The sequence below is a fragment of the Odocoileus virginianus genome, chromosome 6 (assembly GCF_023699985.2).
Source record: "Odocoileus virginianus isolate 20LAN1187 ecotype Illinois chromosome 6, Ovbor_1.2, whole genome shotgun sequence".
In the NCBI taxonomy this organism is placed as follows: domain Eukaryota; kingdom Metazoa; phylum Chordata; class Mammalia; order Artiodactyla; family Cervidae; genus Odocoileus; species Odocoileus virginianus.
In genome coordinates, this window is record NC_069679.1 from 88048038 (window position 1) to 88072577 (window position 24540).

Genomic DNA, 24540 nt, shown 5'->3' on the forward strand with positions numbered 1-24540 from the left:
CTGCAGCGAGGCCTGGGAGGCACCCCTGAGCCCTGGCAAAGGGGCCGCTCTCTGCCCTAACTCCTCTTTCAGCACACTTTCCGGCCGCTCCTTGCAGACTCTTTCCTTTTTCAAGGCATTTTCCTGTAACAGATTGCACCGCTCCCGCCACCCGCGCAGGCGTCCCAGGCCCTGGCGGGCCGTGGGAACCATGACCACGTAGGGGCCTGCGGGCCACGGATGAGGCGCTCTGTAACCACCTCTGCACGGCGTCCACCAGTCTCTTCCTCATTCTCTCCGCCTCAATCGCGAACAGCCACGGCTCCAGGTGTTTGGCGGACCTGGTGACGGCGTGGAAGAATCTTCTGGTCCTGCTGGCGCTGTGGGACTTGCTCTGAATCTGCACGTACGACCTCCAGAGAAGCTGGTTGCCCGGGTACAACCGTAAAGCCTCTGAGAGCGCCTCTCGCAGGGGAGCCAGCGGGTAGGCGGCAACCCGGCCGTGGAACCTGAGCAGGCTGGTGTGCATCAGGGCGACGGCCTCCAGGGCGCCCTCCAGGCCGGCACCCTCGGCGGAGACGGAGCCCCTGAGCCCTGCAAACACCTGCTCGTAGACGCGCGCAGCGGCGCCGACCCCCACGGTCAGGTACTGGAAGAGCATGAAGCACTTCACCAGGCTGACCAGGCGGCTGAGACAGTCGGGCAGGCCCGGGTCAGGGCCGCGGCGCTCCGCCAGGCAGTCCTGCAGCGCGTGTTCATACGCTTTCCGAGCCTTCAACACGTGCACGGCCGACGGCTGACCGGGGCAGGGCCCCGAGGGGCCGCGCTCGGCCAGCCCCGTCAGCACGCGCACTGCGCGCACAGGCGCCGCCCCGCCGACGGGCGGCGCCAGCTCCGCCTCCAGCGCCGCGTAGAGCAGGCCGAGCTCACAGAGCTCTGTGTCCGCCAGGCCGCGGCCGCCCGCGGTGCCCAGGGCCGCCTCGAAGACCTTCCGGGCATCCTCCGTGTTGCCCAGCAACCACTCCAGATGCGCGTACTGCTGCCAGAGGCAAGCGCTGTTGCGGTTGTCTGGCTCCTTGAGGAGATTCTTGGCTAGTTTTTTGCAGTTCTTTCCCAGTGACTTTAACCTCTTCTTGTTTTTAGTGTGCAGACACCAAATGACCTAAAGGTGAAAAGGAAAAGAATGACTTCAAATGCTCTGAAACGTTAAAGACACCCCTTTGTACTGTCGAGTCCTCTGGTGCTCAGATGGTAAATGATCTGCCTGCAGTGCGGGAGACCTGGGTTCCATTCCTGGGTCACGAAGATCCCCTGGAGAAGGGAATGGCAACGCACTCCAGCCTTCTTGCCTGGAGACTCCCATGGACGGAGGAGCCTGGCGGGCTGCAGTCCATGGGGTCACAGAGAGTCAGACACGACTGAGCGACTATACTTTCGTTTTTTCTTTGTACTGTCAGCTGCAGGAAGCCACACAAGGCGTCTACACTGCCTGCCTCCGTCACATATCTGGCGAACGCATAGGCTCCCTGAGAAATAGGTCAGGATTCTACCAAGGCCACGGGAGCCCTGAAATGAACACGCCCAGGTTTCCATCTGACACTCCTGTAACAAGACTTATACACCCCAAACAGCCTTCTTCAAAGATAGGTGAAATCCATAGGACTTCCCAGGCAAGAACACTGGAGTGGGTTGCCATTTCCTCCTCCAGAGGACTCTCCCTGAGCCAAGGATCAAACCCGCGTCTCCTGCATTGGCAGGTAGATTCTTTACTGCTGAGGCAGCAGGGAAGCCCCATCAGAGTTTACCAGACACTATTTTAATAACACAGCCTGGTGTGTGCCCTTTGCAATTAAGGGATCAGAACTTCGGACGTTAAAATTTAATTCTGGCTGGTGGCCAGCAGAGGGCAGGAGAGTCGATCCTAGACGAATTTCCAGCGGGGAATGGACACCGAAAAGCAGAGTAAGCAGCTTACTTTATCTGTTTTAATAAACCCTTAAATCCTCTAACCCAGCTTAAGCCTAAGCACGGTCCTTAACACTAAGTGCCGACAGTCACAGACTCGGTAACAGAGTCAGCACAGCAAACAGCTCCGGTCACTGATGAACTGGACTCAGTGCCCCTCTTCCCTGTGGCCCCAAGAAGGCGGTGCCCTCGGGTCCCTGAAGGAGGAGGTGCTGTGGCCCGGAGCCCTGCAGAACACCAAGAGCCCGCCACCCTGCCAACAGAGCCACAGGAGCTGAGGTCCCCACCCAGGGAGGGGGACCCAGCGTTACCTTGGTGATCTCGTACCGTAGCCAGAAGACGCAGAGCTGAGACCGCTCCCTGCCTGCAAACAGAGGCAGCACCATGTGGAAGACGTTGCGGATAAACTCCTCGCCCTCTCGACTGGGACCCCGGGGCCAGCGCCGGCCACCCAGAGGGTCCATGCGGCCCACACAGCCGACGCCGGAGCAGGAGAGGTCGAGGAAAGTCAAGGGCTTTTCGTCATAAAGTTCGTTGTCGAAGATGCTGTTCTCATCCATGGCCAGATAGAGGCAGGAGGCGGGAGGGCTGAAGCCAGAAGGCACCCCCAGGAACTGCAGGAAGGCCGCAATCAGCTGAAACTGGAGATCCGGGCTGGAAAGTCGGATCAGAGACTGCCCGAGATCGTCAAACAACACCTGCGAGGACAAAGACGGCGTGACTGAATGCGGCGAACAGACAGACGTTTCCCACCGCCTTTGTAAACTGTGTGTGGCTGTGCCGGGTCCTTGCTGCCGTGTGGGCTGCGCTTCTGTCGCCGTGAGCGGGGCTCCCCTCGAGCCGTGGAGCCGGGCGTCTCCCTGCAGAGCCCGCACCCCAGGGCACACGGGCTCCGCTGCCCCACGCGGGTGGGCTCTTCCTGGACCAGGGCCCGAGCCCGTCTCCTGCTGGGCAGGTGGATTCCTGACCACAGAGCCACCGGGCGGCCCCTCACCACCCCCAGCAGTTGTCTTCACATGGATGTGCGCCAACATTACTCAATTTTTAACACACAGGAGCCAGGTTTTCTGTGAGATGAGGCAAGCTGAGGGGGGCAGGTGCGCAGGGGGCAGCGTCTCACCCCTCCTGGGTGCCCTCCGCAGAAGGGAACACCAGAGCAGGGACTGCCGAGGTCGCCTGATGGATTTGCAGGAAATCCAGAATCGCATTCGCTTCTGAGAACACACGGCGTCGCTTTTATAGTTACTTTCATAAGTTACAGTTGGGAAAAATTTTTATTTCAAGATAGAAGAACGTTACTGTTTTGTGGTTTCTTTGTACCAAATTGCTTCAGGAAATGAAAAACATGCTCCAAAATATATAAATAGCAGCAAAGGAAAAAGGAGACTGAGGGAGCAATGGGCCATGCTGGGAGCGATTATAAGGGCCTCATACTAACCGTGCTCACCACTGGCTTCACGTCACAGCTTTAAACCGTGAGGCCTCGGGGACGACACTGTCTCTGGCCCTGCCCGCCTGGTGTCTGCTGCCCTCAGCAAAGAGGAAATCAAAACACGACCACGATAAGACTGGACCACCTGGGACTCGACCCATCAGAACCATCAATTAATCAAAAAGCTTTTCTCCTCCAGGTTTTCACCAAAGCAAAGAGATATAAGAAATTGCTCACAGCAGTACGTGGCTCCAGGAATGAACTTCCAGGAAATCGTCAAATTGCTGAGCCTCAAGAAGTTCTGGAGGTCAGCCATGTAAAACCCTCACACACCAAAGACAAACCCCACCCACTTTCTGAAAACTTCGGCTCAGCCAGGGCGGGGACCTCGCATGCAGACTCAGTTCCCTGGGAATCCGGCCGCTCCCTCCTGCCCAGAGAGCACCTCTCTCCTTCTCCCTGATCCTGGGTGCTTAACCCCAGGCTAGCCACCCCCTTCACCTCTCCTGGGACACCCCAGTCCTCTGGGGCCTTCAGCCATCCCGATCCCTCTGCTGGAGTGCAAGCACCCAGATCAGACAGATGCTTGCTCGACATCCAGGACTGGCAGAGGCCTTGTCACGGGGCACCCTCTGTCTAGACATTGGGGACGCAGATGCAAACAGGAAAAGTCCCCATCTCAAGGCTCGTGCTTTGTCAGAGCCTGGGAGCCTAGCTGCTGTAAAACCTCTCGGTCTGTACCCGTGACTGTCACAGGCCAGGCACACCGTGGACCCAGACCCTAACTCGCACATGGGTTTTTTCACTAAGCATGTCCCCCAGGACCACATGACCCATGACTGGTTGAATCTGAGGCTATGGAACCTTGGCTGCAAAGGGCTGACTGCAAAGTTATACTCAGATTTTCAACTGCTGGGGGCTGATGACCCTAACCCCCTCGTTGTTTGGGGTAGACTGTAGTTGGTATTTTGTAAAAGTGGCTCAATTCCAGGTATCAAAATAGAATTTCTTCCTTTATTTTAATGTAAAACTTGTTAGGTTCCAAAATCACTGTGGACGGTGACTGCAGCCATGAAATTAAGAGATGCTTGCTCCTTGGAAGAAAAGCTATGACCAACCTAGACAGTGTATTAAAAAGAAGAGACATCACTTTGTTGACAAAGGTTCATATAATCAAAGCTATGGTTTTTCTAGTGGTCAGGTATGGATGTGAGAGTTGGACCATAAAGAAGACTGAGCCCCAAAGAATTGATGCTTTCGAATGGTGGAGCTAGAAAAGACTCTTGAGAGTCCCCTGGACTGCAAGGAGATCAAAGCAGTCAGTCCTAAAGGTCATCAACTCTGAGTATTCATTAGAAGAACTGATGTTGAAGCTCCAATACTCTGGCCACCTGATGTGAAGAGCCAGCTCACTGGAAAAGACCCTGATGTTGGGAAAGATTTGAAGGCAGGAGAAGAAAGGGACAACAGAGGATGAGATGGTTGGATGGCATCACCGACTCAATGGACATGAGTTTGGGTAAACTCCGGGAGTTGGTGATGGACAGGGAGGCCTGGCATGCTGCAGTCCATGGGGTCGCAAAGAGTCGGACACAACTTAGCAACTGAACAACAACAGAAACTTGCAGAGCTGCCAGCCATACAGAAGGGCACCAGGCCCTGAGGGAGGAAGCCTGAGTACCTGGCACGCACCAGAGCTCAATAAATGCTACTTCCTCCCTGGGAGGATGGGCCTGGTCACCCACTGTCCCCACTCGGCCTGCACCTCCTGCCCCCATCTCCTGAGTCACACACACACGCATCTTCAAGGATCAAGAGCGGGGAACGTGGACACAGAGGAAAAATCTAGGACAGTGACTCCATGATTTCCAAGCTTGAGCCCTCAAGGCTTAATGTGGAAAACTGACTGAATAACCTGGAAGCCAGTCTCCGGAGGGCTGACCCAACCGCCTCCTTGGGACCGTCAGGGTGAGCGCCTTGAGGCTCCTCCATCACCAGCAGCCAGTGCAGCCCTGCCCGTTGAGAGGACGTTTCTGAGATGGGAGAGGGAGCGGGTCAGCCACTCCCGAGCTAGGCGGGGCCTCACACAGCACAGCAGAGATGCGCCGCTGGGGTGCGGGGGCCTCACCTGTCGCTCGGGATCCTCGCAGTCCTCCTCCGTCTGCTTCCTGGCCTTGTCTGGGCGCCACGGCCGCCAGTGCCTGCGGTCTCGGGACCGCTCGGCGGCCAGCCAGATCCTCCACCGGGGCAGAGTCTTGTCTCTGATATCCTGCTCCTCGTCCTCCAGCTCCTCGTCCTCGTCATCTAGGCAAAAATGAAACTTCCAGCAACCGAACCAGCGGACAGCGCCGCCCTCAACCCTTAAACCCATCTGCTTGGCCAGGGACGGGGTCACACCCAGAAGGCTGAGACACACGTGACCCAGGCCCGGCCTTCTGGGCCACTCAATGGCATTTACGGACTCTCCCATAATCAGTCAGGTTCCCAGGAAAGGAAGGTGAGCCGATGAATCAGATGATTTTTTATGCTATCACAGCAATTAAAAATGGGAATGACTTATTTTAGAAGAGAACTGTCCAGGAGAACTTTCTGTGATGATGAGAATGTTCTAATTCTGTGTGATATGGTAGCCACATGTGACTTGCTGGGCACTTGAATCATAGCCGGTAGAATAACTGAATTTCAAATTTTATTTCAACTAATTTTAATTAAAACAGCCATGTGTTGCTAGTAGCTACTGTACTGCACAACACATTCCAGAATGCTAAAGGACATTTAATGATAGCACTGCTTTAGGTTTTCTTAAGCTGCCAGAATTTCTAGCCAGTGGCCCTATGATTATCAGCATGTTCACTTTTTCTTTTCAAGAAAGAGGCAATTCAAGATATCCTATATTTTATTTTACTTTGTTTCCTAACCCTGAACATGCAGAATAAAAAAGAGTCTTCCATTAAAGTTCAATATTTAAAAATAAACAGAGTATGTAAAATGGTACGGCCACCCAGAAAACAGTCTGGCAGTTTCTTATGAAACTATAATGCACTGACCATAAGACCTAGAAATTTTATTCTTGGGTGCTGATCCCAGAAAAATGAAGAACTACATTCACACAAAAACTTTTACACTAATGCCCACAGCAGTTTTATTCACAAAAGCCAAAAACTAGCAATGACCCAAGTGTCCTACACTAGGCCACTAGAGAAAGTACGGTACAGCTATGCCACGAACAAAACTGCTGATAAACGCACAACGTGGAGATCTCATGGGGATTCTGCCAGATGAGAAAAAGCCAATCTTCAAAAGTTATACAGAAAACAACTGTCAGTGAGGATGTGAGGACAACGGAACCCTGGTGCGCTGGTGCTGAGGATGCGAAATCGTGCAGCTGATGTGGAAAAACTGTGTGAGGTTCCTCAAAGAAGTAGACAGAATTACCACATGAGCTGGCAGTTCCACTTCTGGGTCTATCTCCCAAAGAACTGAAAGGAAGGACTCAAACAGGTATTTGCACATTCACGGTCCGAGCGGTACATTCACAACTGCCGAAAGGTGAGGCGATGCGTCGTGTGTGTGATATATGCATACGGTGGGAAATCATTTAGCCTTAAAAAGGGAAGAAACACTGACACATGCTCCGCGCCGTGTAAGCCTCGAGGACACGACGCTCTGTCGAACAAGCAGCACTGACTGCGCATGCGCTGCTCTTCAGCGCCTAGGGGTGGCAGTCGGTGCAGGGGGCCAAAGGGGGGAGCGGGGAGCGAGCTGAACCGGGGTCGGGGCCGCTGGGGGAGACGGAGGACCTGAGACGGATGGTGATGATGGGTGACAAGCGTCTGAATGTGACTAACGTCACTGAACTGCATACTTAAAGATGGCTAGAATGGTAAATTGTGTGTTTCACAACTAGAAATGTTGAAAAGGATCACGTATGATTCCCTATATAAACAGGTGAGAGAACACAGTAGTGAAGGGAAACGGAGACGGGATTCGCGGTGGGGTGGACAGAAGGGGGCGCACGGGGGCCTCGAGGGAGGCGGGGGCTGCCTGAAGCCGCACGCGGGGTAAATGCAGAGTGCTGAGCGGACACAGGCAGAAATGAGCGCCTGCAACGCGGGCGGAATCTGAGCGACGCTGCGGACGTACCAGCAGTGACTCCCGCGCCCGGGGCAGCAGGTGAAGGGTGCAGAGAACCTCCCGGTGTACCTTCTCCCCAGCTTCTTGGCGGGGGGTGGGGGGCTGCTTTAAGGTGTCTAGGGGAAGAACAGCCTACGCTCCCCGGTCTTTCGCCGCATGCATTTCTGAGGTTTTGGGATCTGTATCACGTTCTTGAGTCACTGGTGAATCGCTTACACACACAAACAAGCCAGGATGTAAACACCCCGTGAGGAAGAGGCCGCAGCCTCTGCGCGGAGAGGCGCCTCACCTGGGCTGACGGCCACCCAGCCGCCCCACTCCTGCTGATGCATCCAGGCTCTCCAGCCTCGGGCGCCCTTCTCCCCGGCCCGGGGCTCGCCACTGTCCCAGAAGGGCTCAAAGAACTCCACCTGTTGAGGTGTAAAACATGGAGGTTAGCCGCCACGTTCAGCTTTGTGCCAACAAGCTCCGAGTCCCTACCGTCTGTTGGGAAGATGTATTGAGGTTTGGTCATGCGCTCCAGAGTATTCGAAGCCTCAAGCGCCGTGGACTGGTCCTGGGCCAGGCTTCAGTCCAGGGCGGTGCCCCGACCCTCGTCAGCAACCCCTCCCATCACAGAGACTGTCAGTCAAGGGGCAGGGATGAGGGGACCTCTGACCCCGACCCCTGACCACGCCCCAGGCTCTGCAGAGAGACTGAGGCACTTATGTAGTACAGCCCGTTCTTAAAACAGCAAAACACGTCTTAAAATAACTGTGTTACCTGGCTTACTATACTAACAATCAGTTATGTCAATACTAACCAATATTCCTGAACCCAATTTTGTCCAGAAAACAAAGGTTAAAAATAATGACGATAAAAACAGTTTTTGCAGGCCATTCATGAAAGCTCCACAAGATGGAGACCTCAGACTGTCACGAAAGACCTTGGAAAGTCCACCATAAACTGAGATACCCTGTCCATCTCCTACCAGACCTTCTTCATGAAGTAGAAAACTGAGTTTTCTTAAGTGGAAAAAGGGAAAAGGTTTTCTTATATCCGTCCCCTATCACCCAAATTAGGATCAGTGTTGACAAAGCACCAACATGTAATTTCACTGCAACTTCAGCCAAGGTCTTAGGTGGAGGAAAGGGTAACCCGGGAGAGACATGAGATGCGGGTTAGAATGCAGAGGCAGGAGAGCGGACCCGCGGTTTAAAAGCTATGATACGACTTCCCTGGTGGCTCATTGGTAAAGAATCTGCCTGCCAATGCAGGGGACACAAGTTCGAGCCCTGGTCCAAGAAGATCCTACATGCCTCAGGCAGACAACTAAGCCCGCACACGACAGCTCCTGAGTCTGCGCCCCAGAGCCCGGGGTCGCGGCTCCCGAGTCTGCGCCCCAGAGCCCGGGGTCGCGGCTCCCGAGTCTGCGCCCCAGAGCCCGGGGTCGCGGCTTCCGAGTCTGCGCCCCAGAGCCTGGGGGTTCTAAGTACTGAAGCTGAAACACTCTAGAGCCCCTGTTCCACATCAAGAGAAACCACTGCAATGAGAAGCCCAAGCGCCACATCTAGAGAACAGCCTGCACAGAGACCTAGTCAAATAAAACATAAAATTATGAAAAAATTTTAAAAAAATACAAGGCATGATAACTGCTTCCCTGGTTGTGGGTGGTAACTAGCATTTAAACAGGGGCTGATAGTAAGGGGGGAAAAAAAGGACATCAGTGAGTCTTTATAGCTGGGGAGGTGGAGAGAACGTCTTTCAGCTCTCAATGCTTCACTACTTTTGTGATGGAATTTTCCTAGGATTGCCAGGATATTTCTGAGACAACCCTCAACTGATGTAAGGAGGATATAAATATTTTGAAAATACTACCACCAACCCCTATTACCCACACCCCTACCTAAAAGAGGGAGGGGCGGAGACAGGAGCTGGGGGCTCAGGCAGGAAACGCACCTGGCCTTTGGTGGGCAGGCCCTTCACACTGTCGGGCTTGAAGAACGTGAAGTCGACCATGGCCTGGAACAGACAGACGGCCTTCTCGGAGTGGCCCGCCTGCCGCAGGAAGTGGCACTGCTGGAGGAAGAGGGCTGAGGGTGGGAGAGCAGAGGGGACAAGCCTGGTGAGCACCTGGACGGGGAGAGGCCAGCTCCCAAAGTGTGCAGCTCAGCATCCGGCCGCCTTCTCCCCGAAACCAGCGACTGTCGTAGCTTCCAGTTGGTGAGACAAGCAGGTCCTGACTTTAAAGGACCCAAGTAACATACTGCAGTCATAGTACATTTATTCTCATTTTTAAAGGAAACAGCCACAGAGTACAAATAGTAACGATATTGGTTATCAAATACTCTGAGCTCATTATTATGAGAAAAACTCTGGGAAAAGGATGGCGCAGTAGATTTTTTTTTAAATCAGATCGCCAAGCTCTGTACTCAGTTGATCACTAGATGGCATTATTCACCAGCAATTTCCATCACAGACTCAGTCCTGCTGTAAACAAATCTGGGTTCCATGTCTGAAATTTTCAGTTCATTTAAACTGTGGTTCAATTCTCTCTACAAGACACTATTAAGCTGTTTGAGCATATCAACACATAATATCAGACATGAGCCCCTTTAAGGCAGTGACACAAATGTTTATTATTTCTAGAGTAATGTATTTCTTCTATCTTTAGAAATTAGTAGCAATATTCAATAGCAGGGATTTGATCAAAGAAATGCCTGCTACTGAGGCAGACGCTGAGCTAGGCTCCCCATGTACCGTCTCAGCTGACAGGCACAGCCTCCTGTGAAGCAGGTATTGGACTGCTGTTGCTGGGGGAGAAACTACAGCTCACACACATTAAGGAACCTGCCCAAGGTCACACAGGAGCTGTGAGGGGCAGACCCAGCACGCAGGTCAGGAGTGATACGCCCAGTGTAACACGCCGTCACCCAGCATGCAGGTCAGGAGTGACACGCTCCAGGGTAACACGCCGTCACCCAGCATGCAGGTCAGGAGTGATACGCTCCAGGGTAACACGCCGTCTCTGGGATCTCATTACTGCACAAAATGTGTAACATAGTCTAGTCTCCTTTGGGACCTACTGGAAATGTTAACCGTATAATGATACCAGTAACCTGTATCTTTCAGTGATTTCCAGCCAGCCAGGGCACCCTGCAAGCGTGACCGCCTAAGCCCCCACAATGGGGTGAGATGTGGGCATCTCAACAGATAAGGCCACCAAAAGCCAAAGCAGTTAAGAGACTGCATTTACCCGAATAACAAGTGGAAAAGTTGGAACTTCTAGTCTGGCGATATTTTCCGAACTGTACTGGCTTAATGCCTCCCGCTGCCCAGAAGGTGGCGGGGGGGGGGGGAGGCGCGCGGGGGGTGGTGGTGGGGGGAACCCGTCATCAAAAGGAGTCATAATACCCTTTTTTAAGCATCAGTTTTATCAACTTAAGACTTTCCTAAAATAAATCAAAGATAAACTATTTTCAATGAAGCCAAAAGAAAGACCCACCCCTCCCACGTCACTGGACTGGGTCGCTGTCTTCTTACCAAACATGGCCTCCTCGGTGCCCGGCAGCTCGGGGTGGGAGACGATGCTGCCGTCCCTCACGGCAGACAGGGTGCTCAAGCACTTCCCGTAGAGACTCTGAATTTTTGATACAGAGAAGGTGCTGAACTGGCTCTGGCAAAACAACAGGTATTTCTGCCAGAGGGCTGTGTTGTTGGGATGTAAGAAGATCAGTTTCTGCCACTCTTTGAGCAGAGTGGCGGGCTCCCAGAACTCGGCGCAGAGCTTCAGCTTGGCGAGCTTCAGGTCCACACTGCTCGGGTTGCTCTCGATGGCCCGCTCCAGGATGGCCAGCTTCTTCTCCAGGACCAGCCGCAGGGACCGCTTCCGCGTCTCCGGCTCTCCTTCCTCCACGGCGTAGAGGCCCGGACTTCTCATGACCTCGTCCTTGACAACAAAAGTACCCACTCACACAGGCAAGCAGAACGGGGGGCCCAGGGTGTCGGCGCTGCTCGAGGAGTGACTTACGAGGCCCACAGGGCTGCTCACTCCACACAACCAACTGCTCTTTGGGTTGGTAGCTCTGGTCTTGTGTTTGGGGTTGGGAGTTTAGTCGGTAAGACACGTCCGACTCACTGAGACCCCATGGACTGTAGCCCGCCAGGCGCCCCTGTCCATGGGACTCTCCAGGCAAGAATACTGAAGTGGGTTGCCATTTCCTCCTCCAGGGATATTCCTGACCCAGGGATCGAACGAACCCCCATCTCTTACGTCTCCTGCACTGGCACCACCTGGGAAGCCCTGTCCACTCTCTCATCTCCTGAGAGCTCCTTGGACTGCAAGGAGATCCAGCCAGTCCATCCTAAAGGAGATCAGTCCTGAATATTCATTGGAAGGACTGATGCTGAAGCTGAAACTCGAATCCTTTGGCCATCTGATGCAAAGAACTGACTCATTTGGAAAAGACCCTGATGCTGGGAAAGATTGCAGGCAGGAGGAGAAGGGGATGACAGAGGATGAGATGGTTGGATGGCATCACCGACTCAATGGACATGAGTTTGGGTAAACTCCGGGAGTTGGTGATGGACAGGGAGGCCTGGTGTGCTGCAGTCCATGGGGTCGCAAAGAGTCAGACACAAATGAGCGACTGAACTGAACTGGTTTACTTATTTACCTGGCTGTGCCAGGTCTCAGCTGCAGCTTGTAGTATCTAGTTCCCTGGCCAGGGATTGAACCCGAGCCCTCTGCACGTGGAGCACGGAGACTCAGGCACTGGACTACCTCGAGAGTCCCCGTCATTTTAAACTTAGATTTCTGTATCAATAACTAGCATGCAGTGTCTTGAAAATCTTTTCTGAAAAGCCGATTTTACCAATAACACAGCCAAATGTGGGGCAAATGTGGTAATTACATAAGTGGTTCCAAAAATAAGCGGGACAAAGACAGATCCACGTATTTCAGAAAGGGAGCTGGTAGCTCTAGCCATGTCACTGCCGACCACCCTGTGCACTCCGCGTGTTCTCTTGAACTTCACGAACGCCTCCCCGCTGCGTGGCGAACACCCACCCCCTTTCTGTTCACAGTTCACCATCTCGTGGAGGCCATTTCTTACTCCCGAGTGGCCAGTCACCCCCTCATTCCATCCCCAGCTTCTACGTCACAGCGTGTCCTGCCCCCGACTGCAGCTACCCCTCGCACATCAGTCTTCGTCACTGGGCTTTGAGCAGACTCGGGGCAAGGGCTCTATTCTAACCTTTAGGGGCCCGGCACCAGGGTTCCTCACAGGAGCTCAACAGTCACTGCAGGGTAAGCCAGTGCCCAACATTAGGGCCATCAAACCCAGGCAGGAGAACTGGGACAGGGACGCTTACCTGGAAGGCAACGAAAGCCATCCACAGCTCCGTGTCCCGAGGGTTCTCCCGAACCTTCCTGTTAAACTCCTCCACCCTGGCCTTGAGGAGCGTGCTCTCTCGGTCGGGCTGTGAGTCTGGTGGCCTGGACTCCTGCTCCGAAGGACCCTGTCCCTGTAACCACTGCGTTGTGGCCTGATCGTAAATCCCCAGCGGGTTCAGCCAGCTGGCAGCAGGGGGAGCCGCGTCGTCCACGCCCCCCACCGGGATAAAGGAGAGCGGCTGGGATGACAGAGCTACAGGCTGCCTGCTGACGGAAAGGCCGGCCTCGCTCATTAACCCCACGCTCTTCTTCGTGAAGTAGCGTTCAATGTGCTTGTGGGAACGCTTCTTTTCTGTGGAAGTCCCCTCCCAAGACACACACTGCTTCTTCGGGTTGAGGCCGAGGCAGGAGTCTCCTTTCCTCTTGTATCTAATGTTTGAAAAAGAAAACAGGTTACCGAGAGAACGCGCGCACTGGCTCCATGGACTGAAGGCCCAGCAGACACTCTTGTTCCGCCAGTTAAGTTCACATATTCACACTCACCTTCCCTTCAAACTGTTTCTATTCAGAGAAGTCCGAGGACTTTTCCTCTACTGTGCCATTCATCTACGTCTCAGGAATTTCAGAACACGCCTGTCTCCTAGACCTTAGCTCCCCCGAGCTCTGCACAGCGTGTCACCGTGCCCCCTCAGGCCACACCGCGTGTGATGGGAGAGGGGACGCCATCGTCTCCCCTGGGCTCTGCACAGCATGTCACCACGTCCCCTCAGGCCGCACCGCGTGTGACAGGAGAGGGGACGCCATCGTCTCTCCTGGGCTCTGCACAGCATGTCACCACATCCCCTCAGGCCGCACCGCGTGTGACAGGAGAGGGGACGCCATCGTCTCCCCTGGGCTCTACACAGCATGTCACCACATCCCCTCAGGCCGCACCGCGTGTGACAGGAGAGGGGACGCCATTGTCTCCCCCGAGCTCTTCACGGCGTGTCATCGCGTCCCCTCAGGCCTCACCGCGTGACAGGAGAGGGGGCGCCATCGTCTCCCCCGGGCTCTGCACGGCATGTCATCGCATCCCCTCAGGCCACACCGCGTGTGACAGGAGAGGGGACGCCATCGTCTCCCCTGGGCTCTGCACAGCATGTCATCGCATCCCCTCAGGCCACACCGCGTGTGACAGGAGAGGGGACGCCATCGTCTCCCCTGGGCTCTGCACAGCATGTCATCGCATCCCCTCAGGCCACACCGCGTGTGACAGGAGAGGGGACGCCATCGTCTCCCCTGGGCTCTGCACAGCATGTCATCGCATCCCCTCAGGCCACACCACGTGTGACAGGAGAGGGGACGCCATCGTCTCCCCTGGGCTCTGCACAGCATGTCACCACATCCCCTCAGGCCGCACCGCGTGTGACAGGAGAGGGGACGCCATTGTCTCCCCCGAGCTCTTCACGGCGTGTCATCGCGTCCCCTCAGGCCACACCGCGTGTGACGGGCGAGGGGACGCCATCGTCTCCCCCCTGGCCTCATTCTTCAGTAAGGACGCTGAGGCCTCAGGTGACACTGGGTCCTTCGTCTCCGGGACCAGGCCCTTTTCCTCTCTACTGTCTACTTCAGAAGATAACAGAGAGGTCTAAGGTTCTTTTTTTAATCCTGAGACAAAGTGTGTCAAATAAAATTACATTTGGCTATTTTCTACTCTACAGGAAGGAGGCTGGGTTCTAAAATCCTTTTCCGGCTCGTGTAGGCGTCCCCGGAGCTCCAAACGCATGACTGCGGAGTATCTGTACAAAGCTAAGGAAGACAGGGCCCTCTGCCGTGTGTGTGTGCTCCACAAACAACCCAACTAGAACATCTGCAAATGACCTGAGCAGAAGCGGCGCGAGAGACACGCGCGGCCGATAAGCACGTAACAGGCGGTCAGCCTCGTCGGCCACCGAGGAAAGGCAAGCGGGACCACGGCGCGCCGGAGCGCAGACCGCCAGGCCAGGGCGAGGGGCGCCCCGGCGAGGGCCCGCAGGGGCCGGGCCCCACACGCCGCTGGGGGTGTCAACCGGCACAGTCACTGGGGGAAAGGTCTGTCAGTTTAAAAAAAACGAAACCTAAACATAGACCTCGCCCATGACCTAGCAATTCTATTCCTAGGTATTTACCCAAGAAAAAGGAAACCACAATCCTACAAAAAGGGCTGTGCACAAGTGTTCTCGGCAGCTTTACTCATCACAGCCGACGCTGGGCACATCCAGGTGCCCAACGGGAGAAGGGGCAGAACGGTGGAGCGGCAGCGACGGGACACGCCCTCCAGGGAGGAGGAGTCAGACACGGAGGAGGGCACGCTGCCCCACCCCGTTTACGTGAAATTCTGAAACAGACAGAACCGCGGATGGAAAAAACTCAGGACAGTGATCCTCTCCGGGAGGTGGGGTGTGGACGGAGTGGAGAGGGACCTGAGGAAACTGCAGGAGGCTGAGTGGCGGGTGGATGAGGGACGTGCGCCCTGTGTTTCCAGCCGCTGCCCACCGCTCGCGTCCCTGCTGAGCCCCGCCTCGGGTCAGCCGGCAGCAGCAGGACAGAGACCCTCGCGGGCGCGCGGGCCCCACCGCTCGCGTCCCTGCTGAGCCCCGCCTCGGGTCAGCCGGCAGCAGCAGGACAGAGACCCTCGCGGGCGCGCGGGCCCCACCGCTCGCGTCCCTGCTGAGCCCCGCCTCGGGTCAGCCGGCAGCAGCAGGACGTGAGACCCTCGCGGGCGCGCGGGCCCCACCGCTCGCGTCCCTGCTGAGCCCCGCCTCGGGTCAGCCGGCAGCAGCAGGACAGAGACCCTCGCGGGCGCGCGGGCCCCACCGCTCGCGTCCCTGCTGAGCCCCGCCTCGGGTCAGCCGGCAACAGCAGGACATGAGACCCTCGCGGGCGCGCGGGCCCCACCGCTGGCGTCCCTGCTGAGCCCCGCCTCGGGTCAGCCGGCAGCAGCAGGACGTGAGACCCTCGCGGGCGCGCGGGCCCCACCGCGCAGGCGTCAGCCCGAAACCACTCCCCTCACCACACCTCTGTCCGTGGATACTGGTCTCTGGTGCCAAAAATATTGGGGACTGCTGCCCTAAGAAACAAGTGCTAAGTTAAAAACGAGTTTTGTTCTCCCTAATTACTATTTCCACTGAAAGTCAACAGTGTTTTAGATATTCAAGCGATCTCTTAAAAAATGGTTGCTGAGTTATCTGACTTTAAAACTGTATTTTGTAAAGGTGATTTTAATAGCTTCCTTTTGTAGCAAACTAGATGAAGATGATACAGGAGAAAAAAGCATGCAGCTATTAAGTATCAACACTCAGATAATGTGCATATGTGTTACGCACATTCATTTACATACCCTGGTTTTAAATAGCTGATAAACAGATTCAGGGTTTTCTCCCGACTTTTAAGCATTTCTTCATAGCACTAGTTTCAGAAAACAACCATTTTTATTGACTTCAAACTGGCTCACTAGAAGTGTCCCATAATTTATTTAACCATTTCTCTGTTGTTGTACATTTAGGTTCTACCCAATTTATCACTTATCATAAGATCTAAATTACTGGACCGGGCCTGGGATGTAATTTAATGCAATAGTTCCCCCAAACAAAGGCACTTTTCCTATAAAATCCTTATCAAGTAATCAGCTAGTCTTCAGCTGAATAACCCCAGAGGCAGGGACACGCATTTTGCCTGGAGGTTTGGTGAACGATGTCAAATGTACCTGTTACAAGACCAGACACAGGCACTCGGGGCTCTCCGATGGCCCGAGTGGCGAAGAGTCCACCTGCCAGTGCAGGAGAGGCAAGAGGCGCGGGCTCCATCCCTGGGTCGGGACGGCTCCCTGGAGGAAGGCATGGCCACCCACCCCAGCACTCCTGCCTGGAAAACCCCAGGGACAGAGGAGCCTGCTAAGTTACAGTCCATAGGGTTGCAAAAGAGTCGGTCACGACTAGCAACTGAGCACACACATTAGGCATTTAGTTACCAGGAGAAAAAAGAGAGAGAGAGGAATGAAAAGAGAAAACAAGACAGGACAAGGGCTTGGGAAGTGAATGTGTTTAAATCAAGTGCCCAATTCTGCCGAGTCCACTCAGCAGGTCTGGGTCCCGGAGTGAGCTCGGCTGGGCAACACAAATCTGCCTTTCCTTTGGCGAATTCAATTCACACAGGCCTTCTCAGAGTCTTGACCGCCTTGGTCCAAATTCCAGCTCCTTCACTTACTAAGCTGGGTGACCGTAATCGAGTTTTAAAAAACAAACTGTTTGTTTGTTTGCCTCAGTTTCCTCGTCTGTAAAACGGTGACCATAACAGTAATTTATGTCGCAGAATTGCTAGGATGATCAAAAAAGTCTATATATGTAAAGGGCTAAGCCATACAGTAAGGACTAGATGAGTTTAAATTATCATTATTATTTCATGCAACTTGGCTCCTAAACAAGAGACAACTATTTCAGCTGGTGGATAGCCAAAGAAAAAATAAACTCTTCCAAGAATGGCAAAAAAAAAAAAATAAAAGCTGAACTTCACTGACAGTGCATTGGTCCTAGGGAACTTTCCAAAGGTAACTTGGACCCGTTCCACACTAACTTTAGAACCTGACCCCTGTTTACCACAATGCTTCAACACATTGCACACCATTGCTGGGATGCTCACGCTCTTAGATCTGCTTTTATGCCGAGCCAAACTTCCACTCACTGGTCCTGGTGCCACTTCCCAAGTTACACAGGACTCTGCCAACCCACCTTCCCAAGTGCAGCAAAGCCTACCAGACGAAGACCGTGTCCCTGACACAGGCTGGTACCCACAGCCCTCACCCAGTCCTCACGTGACGGTTGTAGCCACGTGTCTGCTCACTGTCTTGTCAAAGCTCGCAGTTTGTCAGGAACTCTCTCAAGTGTGAAAATTCAGGGCCTGACACCGTGTCCCCACCGTCCTGACCAGCTCGGCGTGCCACGGGACCGCCACCTTCACAGAGCGGGGCGCTAACAGCTGCCAGCTGTTACTCTGGGCAAGACTTTACCTGACTTGAGCTTTAGCGAATTACTACGGAGTCTCACCGATGTCCTACACCCTCTGCAGCAGTCTCTGCGGTTTAGATGAATCAAGTTGTCTCTAATCACTCTCTTCCTCAGCTCTGGGCCACTCACCAGCAGAGGTTCAGAAGCCACTCTCTGTTAATATTGCTTCCTTTTTTTAATCTAGTACGAGGCAGTAAGCCTTTATCTTTGCACACCAATTTCTAATTCCTTATCAAATATTTCTGATATTTGAGTGTGAGGCACAGTAGGAATTACAATTTCCAGTTTACAAATGAAGATACAGGGGCTCAGAAAGGTTAAGTCAGCGGTCCCTTTTTGGCACCAGGGACCTGTCTCCTGGAAGACTTCTTTTCCAGTAACGGGAGGGGTGGGTCAGCACTGAGGAGCAGGTGACGCTGTGCTCACTCGCCCCCCACCTCCGGCTGTGTGGCGGGGTTCCCCACGGGGCACAGGGCCGACCCGGGGGCTGGGGACCCCTGGGATATGGTACTAGCCACTGGCAAAGTCAGAAGGAGAACCAGCATCTTCTGTTTCCCAACCTAGAAAATGTCCAACCACAGAACCTGTCTCTTCCTTGGGGATGGTGGGAGAGCATCAGAGAAGTACAGGCGTGAATCCCAACCCTCTTACTTCCTGGTGCATGACCTTCCGAAGGTATCTGCGTCCCTGAGATTCCTCTCCTGGCTGGGTAAGGTCAGAGAGCCTCCTCCTGGAGCAGCTGGGAGCCGGCAGGCTGACTCCAGCAGCAGAAAAGCACAGGCTGGTGCTGCCCCCTCCGTGCCCTGCCAGCGTTCATAGGGTCTCCCCTTGCTGTGGCAGGAAAGACCAAGGAGGGCTTCAGGGAGCACTGGTATCATTCCAAAATACACACACTATAAACATGAGGGTCATTAACCCCGCCACGAGGCTTCAGGAGACCGTATGCAGACACAAACATGCACCAAAAAATAACTGATGTCAGCTCATCATGAAAGGAATTATCGCTGGAGTTGCTTACGTGGTGAGCTACAATGTCACGCGGAGTGACACCCTAATTAAAAGGCGGAGGGGCGCCAAAGGGATGGGAGCAAAAATTTACTTTAAAAGGTAATTAAAAAAAAAAAAAAAAAGGTAATCAGCCCATGAAGAATGATCACCAACTTCAAGGCCTCCTCTTGGCCGTATATCCCATGATTCTCTACCTTCAGTTTTCACTACTTCCTGGCTGTTTGGGAGCAAGGGACTGAGTATTATTGTTCACTATGTCCTACAAAGTACCAAGCATCTGAAGAGTGTACTGAGGATTCAGCTGTTTCTGACTGACAGATGAGAGGAGAGAAGAAGGACAGAGGGGCTCCTCTGAAAGAGCCCCTTTCCACGGGCGGAGAGCTCCCCTCCTGCGCGGCGCTGGCTTCTGCCGCAACGGTGAGCCAGCTGCACCCGCAGAGGCCGTCCTTTGCTGACCGCTCCCGCTGAGGCCAGCAGGGCGCTGAGGAGGGCTGTCTGTGCGGGGCAGCGGTCTGCTTCAGACTCGGCCCCGGCGGTGTGCACGCGTCAGTCCCCCCCCGCGTCCTCCCCCACACACCCCCTGCCCCGTGGGGTCCGTATGTCTGCTCTCTACCGCTGTCCCTCTGTTTCTGCTTTGCAAATAAGATCATCTATACTACTTTTTCTTGATTCTACATATATGCGTTAATATATGATAGAGAAAAAAGCTTAAACTCATTACTGAAGCAGATACCATCACCTGTTTTTATGATTATCTGGTGACATATGCTAGAAACGTTTTGAACAAGTCACTATCATTTAATGTCATTTTTTAAAATGGCATGCGTGGGGGGTGGTTTGGATAAATAAAAGGCTTTTGTAACTTTTAAGCAAGGCATATAGATTAAACCAAATGATTTATGGATAGTCACAATCGGTTCAAGGTATTTTTAGACCCATTCAATCTACAAATATCCATTGAACACCTACTGTGCCACACACTACGCCAAGTACCATGGCTGAATAAGATTAATCCAACCTGGATCCTGATCTCCAGGTTTAAACTTTTATTTTACAGTGTGAGATGACTCACCTTCTACTGTGTATGCCTAAACAAGTGAACAGTGGATAAGGCTCAACAGTCAGCGGGGGGAGTCAGGGGGGACACAGACACAGTGCTGAGAGCTCACAGCAGACAGAAGTCCCCTCCCACCAGTGACGACCAGAGAAACACGTCGAGACACACACCTCGCAATATCTCCTCGGTAAAGAGACTTATACTCCCAGTTGGCAGGATCCGGTTTCCTATCCATTCGGAAGGTCTCTCCCGTCAGAGCCTGGATGTCCTCAAGCCAAACACAGTGACGTCCGGTGTCCGCGGCGGCATTATTTCCTTGACTGTGGGACAGAGGAGGGTGAAGAAGGAAAAGGCGAGCGGCATTTAGAAACCCCCCAGTTACATACTTCACATCTCAGAAGCATGAACGTGGAACACGTCAGAGCCCTTACGGCCTCGCGCACACCTCCTGCAGACAATGTGTGCCTGCCAAAAAGACGGGGCCGGGCTCCTGCTCTGGAGAGTGCGTTAAAGTACAAAGCGAAGACTGTCTTAAGTGACACTTTACCAAAAAGAGAAGTCAACTGATCCCAAAAATAAACATGAAAGATACAGGTGTCTTTAAAAAATAACAGTAATAATTCATTAAAATGATCATCACTTGACTTTCAAACATATTTACACACAAGGTTTCTTCTTGAAAGGAAGAAAAAGAAAGAAAGGAATAAATGAAGGAGGGAAAATAAGGCTGCCCTTACTTTGCCTAATTTATTTGAAAGTGCTCAGATAATTGATTTCAACTCAAAACTTAACAACAAAACAAAGCTGCAGCTCCGAGTGCTTCCGTCTCCAGCATTGCCAAGACGTGGTCCCAGGCTCCTTTTTACAGTCTGGGCTCTATGCAGGGCGTTCTGCCTACACACGGACCTCGACCGAAAGGGCAGAGAGTCCACTGTAAAACAGGACCCTTATTTATCACTTTGAACCAATCTGTGACATGGTAGACTTTCAGCTCAGGCACAAAAAGAACCAGTTCCCTAGGAGTCAACTAAGAGGAGGGGAAAGGTTTTTCTGGCATCTAACATCTTTCTTCCTCTAAAGAAAATCATTCATAATGCTCCTGACAAAAGAGGTTGCCAAAGGAGTCACAACAGCCATGAAGTGTTGTTCCATCTTTGCCTTTTGGCTTCACCCAGATAGAAATCAAGATTCTCCAGGCTTCTAAACCATTCCTGGCTGGGAACGCGAGGGCATGGTATTCCAGGGATGCAAAGTAGCTACTCAATAAATATTTGCAGGATGATGCATCTTGGGTTAAAATACATGGTGAGGTTTAACTCACGCCCCTCCAGAACAACTGTGGAGGGTTTTCTGAAGCCAAAAGCCAAAATCAGCAGCAAAAGGGATAGAAAGAGACCGATGCATTCCGGAAAGAGATGGAAAGCCAGCTGGGGGTGGGAAGGGCTGGCTGCAGACCACGCCTGGGGAGCAGCGAGCCCTTCACGCCTCCCCTACTGGGTCCCACAGTCAGGAAGCAGGATGCAGTCTGGGCTGTGCACACGTAAGGAAGTGCCACCACCTGGAAGTGAAGAGGAGCTCACCCTAGGACACAGAGGTCATCAGCAGCTACGGGAGGCTGTCCCTGGACTCAGAGTCTCACACAGTACACACGCCCCCCAACGGCCCCCAAGGTGCTTTCCTGACCTCACAGGAGACACTCACGACTCACTAATGTCTTAGCCCCTTGTCTAAATGGAAACAAGACCTCTTCCTGGTCGCCTTCCCAGGAAGAGACTGCACAAGTGAGTAGTAAGAACGAAAAAGACAAGGACAGCCCGCTCTGACCTTCATGCGGCCGTTCTACAAAATACCAACAGACTCAAAAACGCTGTCTGGATCATATAGCTGCCAAGAGACTGTAAAGATCACTTCTGATGTGGTTAGGCACAGGCTGAAAATAACTATCTTTCAAATTTCTTATGGTTGCTTCTGTACAGTTTCAGAAAATCCTTTAAAACTCATTTTCCTCAGTCATATAAAAAAAAAAAGACAAATAGTTAAAGATGAGTGTTTGGAACACATAGCAACTCATGTATTTTGCTTTGAAGACATACTAAAAAGCAAGAGCATCAGTGATCTGTTCACTCACTCATTCACACTAACAAAAATGTACTTGAGCGTTTACTACGCATCAGGCCCTGTGCCAACTGCCGGGGGCTCGATGGTGAGCCAGGCGGGAGTGGTTTCTGTCCACACGCTGCTGTCGCTGAGTCGCTCAGTCGTGTCCGACTCTGCAAACCCATGGACAGCCGCCCGCCAGGCTCCTCCGTCCATGGGATTCTCCAGGCAAGAATACTGGAGTGGGCTGCCATTCCCTTCTCCAGGGGATCTTCCTGACCAGGGACCAAACCTGCCTGTCCTGCACTGTGGGCAGATTCTTAACCACTGAGCCCCCAGGGAAGCCCTCCCGCCCCCAGAAATCCAGCCCGATTTGGAACCTCACTGCTGGACTCCTTTATCTCTCCCTCTCTAGGGTCACAGGTGCAGCACCTGAGAGACAGAGTGGGCTAAAGAAATGCGGACCCTCTGAGCCCTGAGGCCTGCAGCACTCTTCAACTCGGCTTTGATGACGGAGGACCCTGGGAGGCACGGTGTCTGTGTCTCTGATGGAGACCACAGGCCCGACTCCAGACGCGCTCCAACCGGAGCTCACTGACATCACGGGAACTCCTAAGCACACAGCAAGAACAGATAATCCCTGAGGAGTTGCAAAAACCTTAACAGCACTACATTTGTTTAAGTATGCCTTGGGTAGGACTTAAAATTTTCCCTCATCTAGACCACACGAACAAAGAGAAGAAAAAACAAGGTAAATGAGGAATAAGTCAAGTAGTTTCACCACATACCACCTGTCTCATGTGTGGGCAAAGTGCCCCTGGTGCAGGGGGACGTTAGACTAAGGGGAGAGGAAAAGCTATGACGGGCTGATCTGCAGCGCGCCTCGGCCACTGTGGTCAGGGGAGACACGGGGAGAAAGGCGGGGGCCCCAAGGGGAGGAAGCGCTGCGGTCAGGAGCCACTCCACACCTTCAGCACAGCGGCTGTAAACAAACGTGAGAAGGACAAACGCAATTATTTTCAGGGCTCTGTCGACCACAGCCAGACAGAGAGAGAGCATGTCTGGAATACACACGGGGTTCTGTTCTTACACTCCGTTCCGTGATGGTCTCTCTCGGACACTGAACGGCTCCCGGGGCGGTGCAGCGGGGCCCCGCTGCGTGTCCCCCCCAACATGACAGCTCCCATCGCCAACCCCCTCCCCGTCCATCCCTGCCTTCACCACCCACGTGGCAACCACGGGCCTGTCCTGTGTCTGCAGACGGGCGTTCTGACGTGAGTGACTGAAAGAAAGATGTATCGAGAAAGAGGAAGCTAAGACAAGTTTCCTACTCTTCACAAAAGTGTAAAACCAAGCAGTCAGCTGGCCCACATGCCCACTGTGAGGCCTATCTGTCATCTTTCAAAAATCCTGTAGGCTTTTTGTCTGAATCAGATTTTGACACAATCATTGCTGCACCCAGGTAACATTTCTCAAATAAAATCATGGCCCTATTTTTTTAATGAAAGTTTTCTTTTTTCTTTTCCTTTCTTTCACTGACCTAGTGACACAGCTCTTTCTGTTTTGTTTCTTTCTTCCCCCAGTTTTACTGAGATATGTATTCACTCCATTTTGATTGAGCGGCTAAATCACCATTCAAATGTCTCACTTGTGGCAACGAGGAAGGGAGGAAAACCCAAAATTTGGCAAACCATAAACATCTGGGAACAGAAAACCTACTTCAGTTTCTCTGACTCCCCTTTACTGGCTCTGACGCCTCCGGGAGGTCGGTCCCTTTCAGAACCGGCGCCTGGCTCAGACTCACGGCTGCCCGAGCGCCCGCGCCTGCTCCTGGCTTCCCTGTGGTGCTCACGCTGCCTTCTCTTCTTTTTCTCTTTCTTCTTTTTCCTGCCTGCTTCTTTGGGCTTTCTGTTACTGTCGCTTTCATCTGAAGGCTCTGATTTTAGAGGACTCCTGTTTGGGAAGGTCAACATTAGAATTATTTTCAAAAGAGAATTAGGGAAATAATATGCAAGTAAACAAACATGCAAAAGGCAATTCTCTATAAACATCCACTCAGGCTTACTATTTGCTCATACATTATACAGTACCCTCCTGGCTTATACTTACCTTGGAGATTTAAAAGTTGGCTTATAAATTTACCTTCAAGATTTAAGAGTTGGACCTAAACTAACATTGGCTGAAGAGATTCTAATCTTCATGGCTTCTAAACCTATATTTTCATAGGTATACATTCTTCATCTACCAGTTATCAAATACAGTATCTTAAAAAATCTACAAAAGGTTTATTTTCGGTCCTATATATTATGCCAGGATGTTCTTAATGCCAAAAAGAAAAAGCAAATGGGTTTGAAGTTGGTCCTTGTTTTCCAAAGTTAGAATGAGCTCTTTCTCATTACTCCCTCTCATGCATGAACTAGTCCCAATTTCTGGGCTTCCCACACTTCTAGGTTACATCATACTAATGAGACCA

The 24540-nt window shown here is 52.8% G+C and overlaps 1 protein-coding gene across 2 annotated transcripts in view; it reads right to left on the reverse strand.

The window, feature by feature from the left end:
• NRDE2 (NRDE-2, necessary for RNA interference, domain containing) overlaps positions 1 to 24540 on the reverse strand; it is a 46013-nt gene that overhangs the window by 5282 nt on the left and 16191 nt on the right. Inside the window, exons 3-11 of one of the 2 annotated variants that reach the window (XM_070469786.1) lie at positions 23787 to 24020; positions 20141 to 20290; positions 12863 to 13313; positions 11033 to 11438; positions 9449 to 9582; positions 7800 to 7920; positions 5505 to 5680; positions 2256 to 2642; positions 240 to 1141 (exon numbers count right to left, since the gene is read on the reverse strand). In XM_070469786.1, coding sequence (XP_070325887.1) covers positions 240 to 1141; positions 2256 to 2642; positions 5505 to 5680; positions 7800 to 7920; positions 9449 to 9582; positions 11033 to 11438; positions 12863 to 13313; positions 20141 to 20290; positions 23787 to 24020 — 2961 coding nt within the window. Of the gene's footprint in view, positions 1 to 239; positions 1142 to 2255; positions 2643 to 5504; positions 5681 to 7799; positions 7921 to 9448; positions 9583 to 11032; positions 11439 to 12862; positions 13314 to 13427; positions 14013 to 20140; positions 20291 to 23786; positions 24021 to 24540 lie in introns of those variants that run through there. The other variant, XM_070469787.1, reaches the window with a different exon arrangement.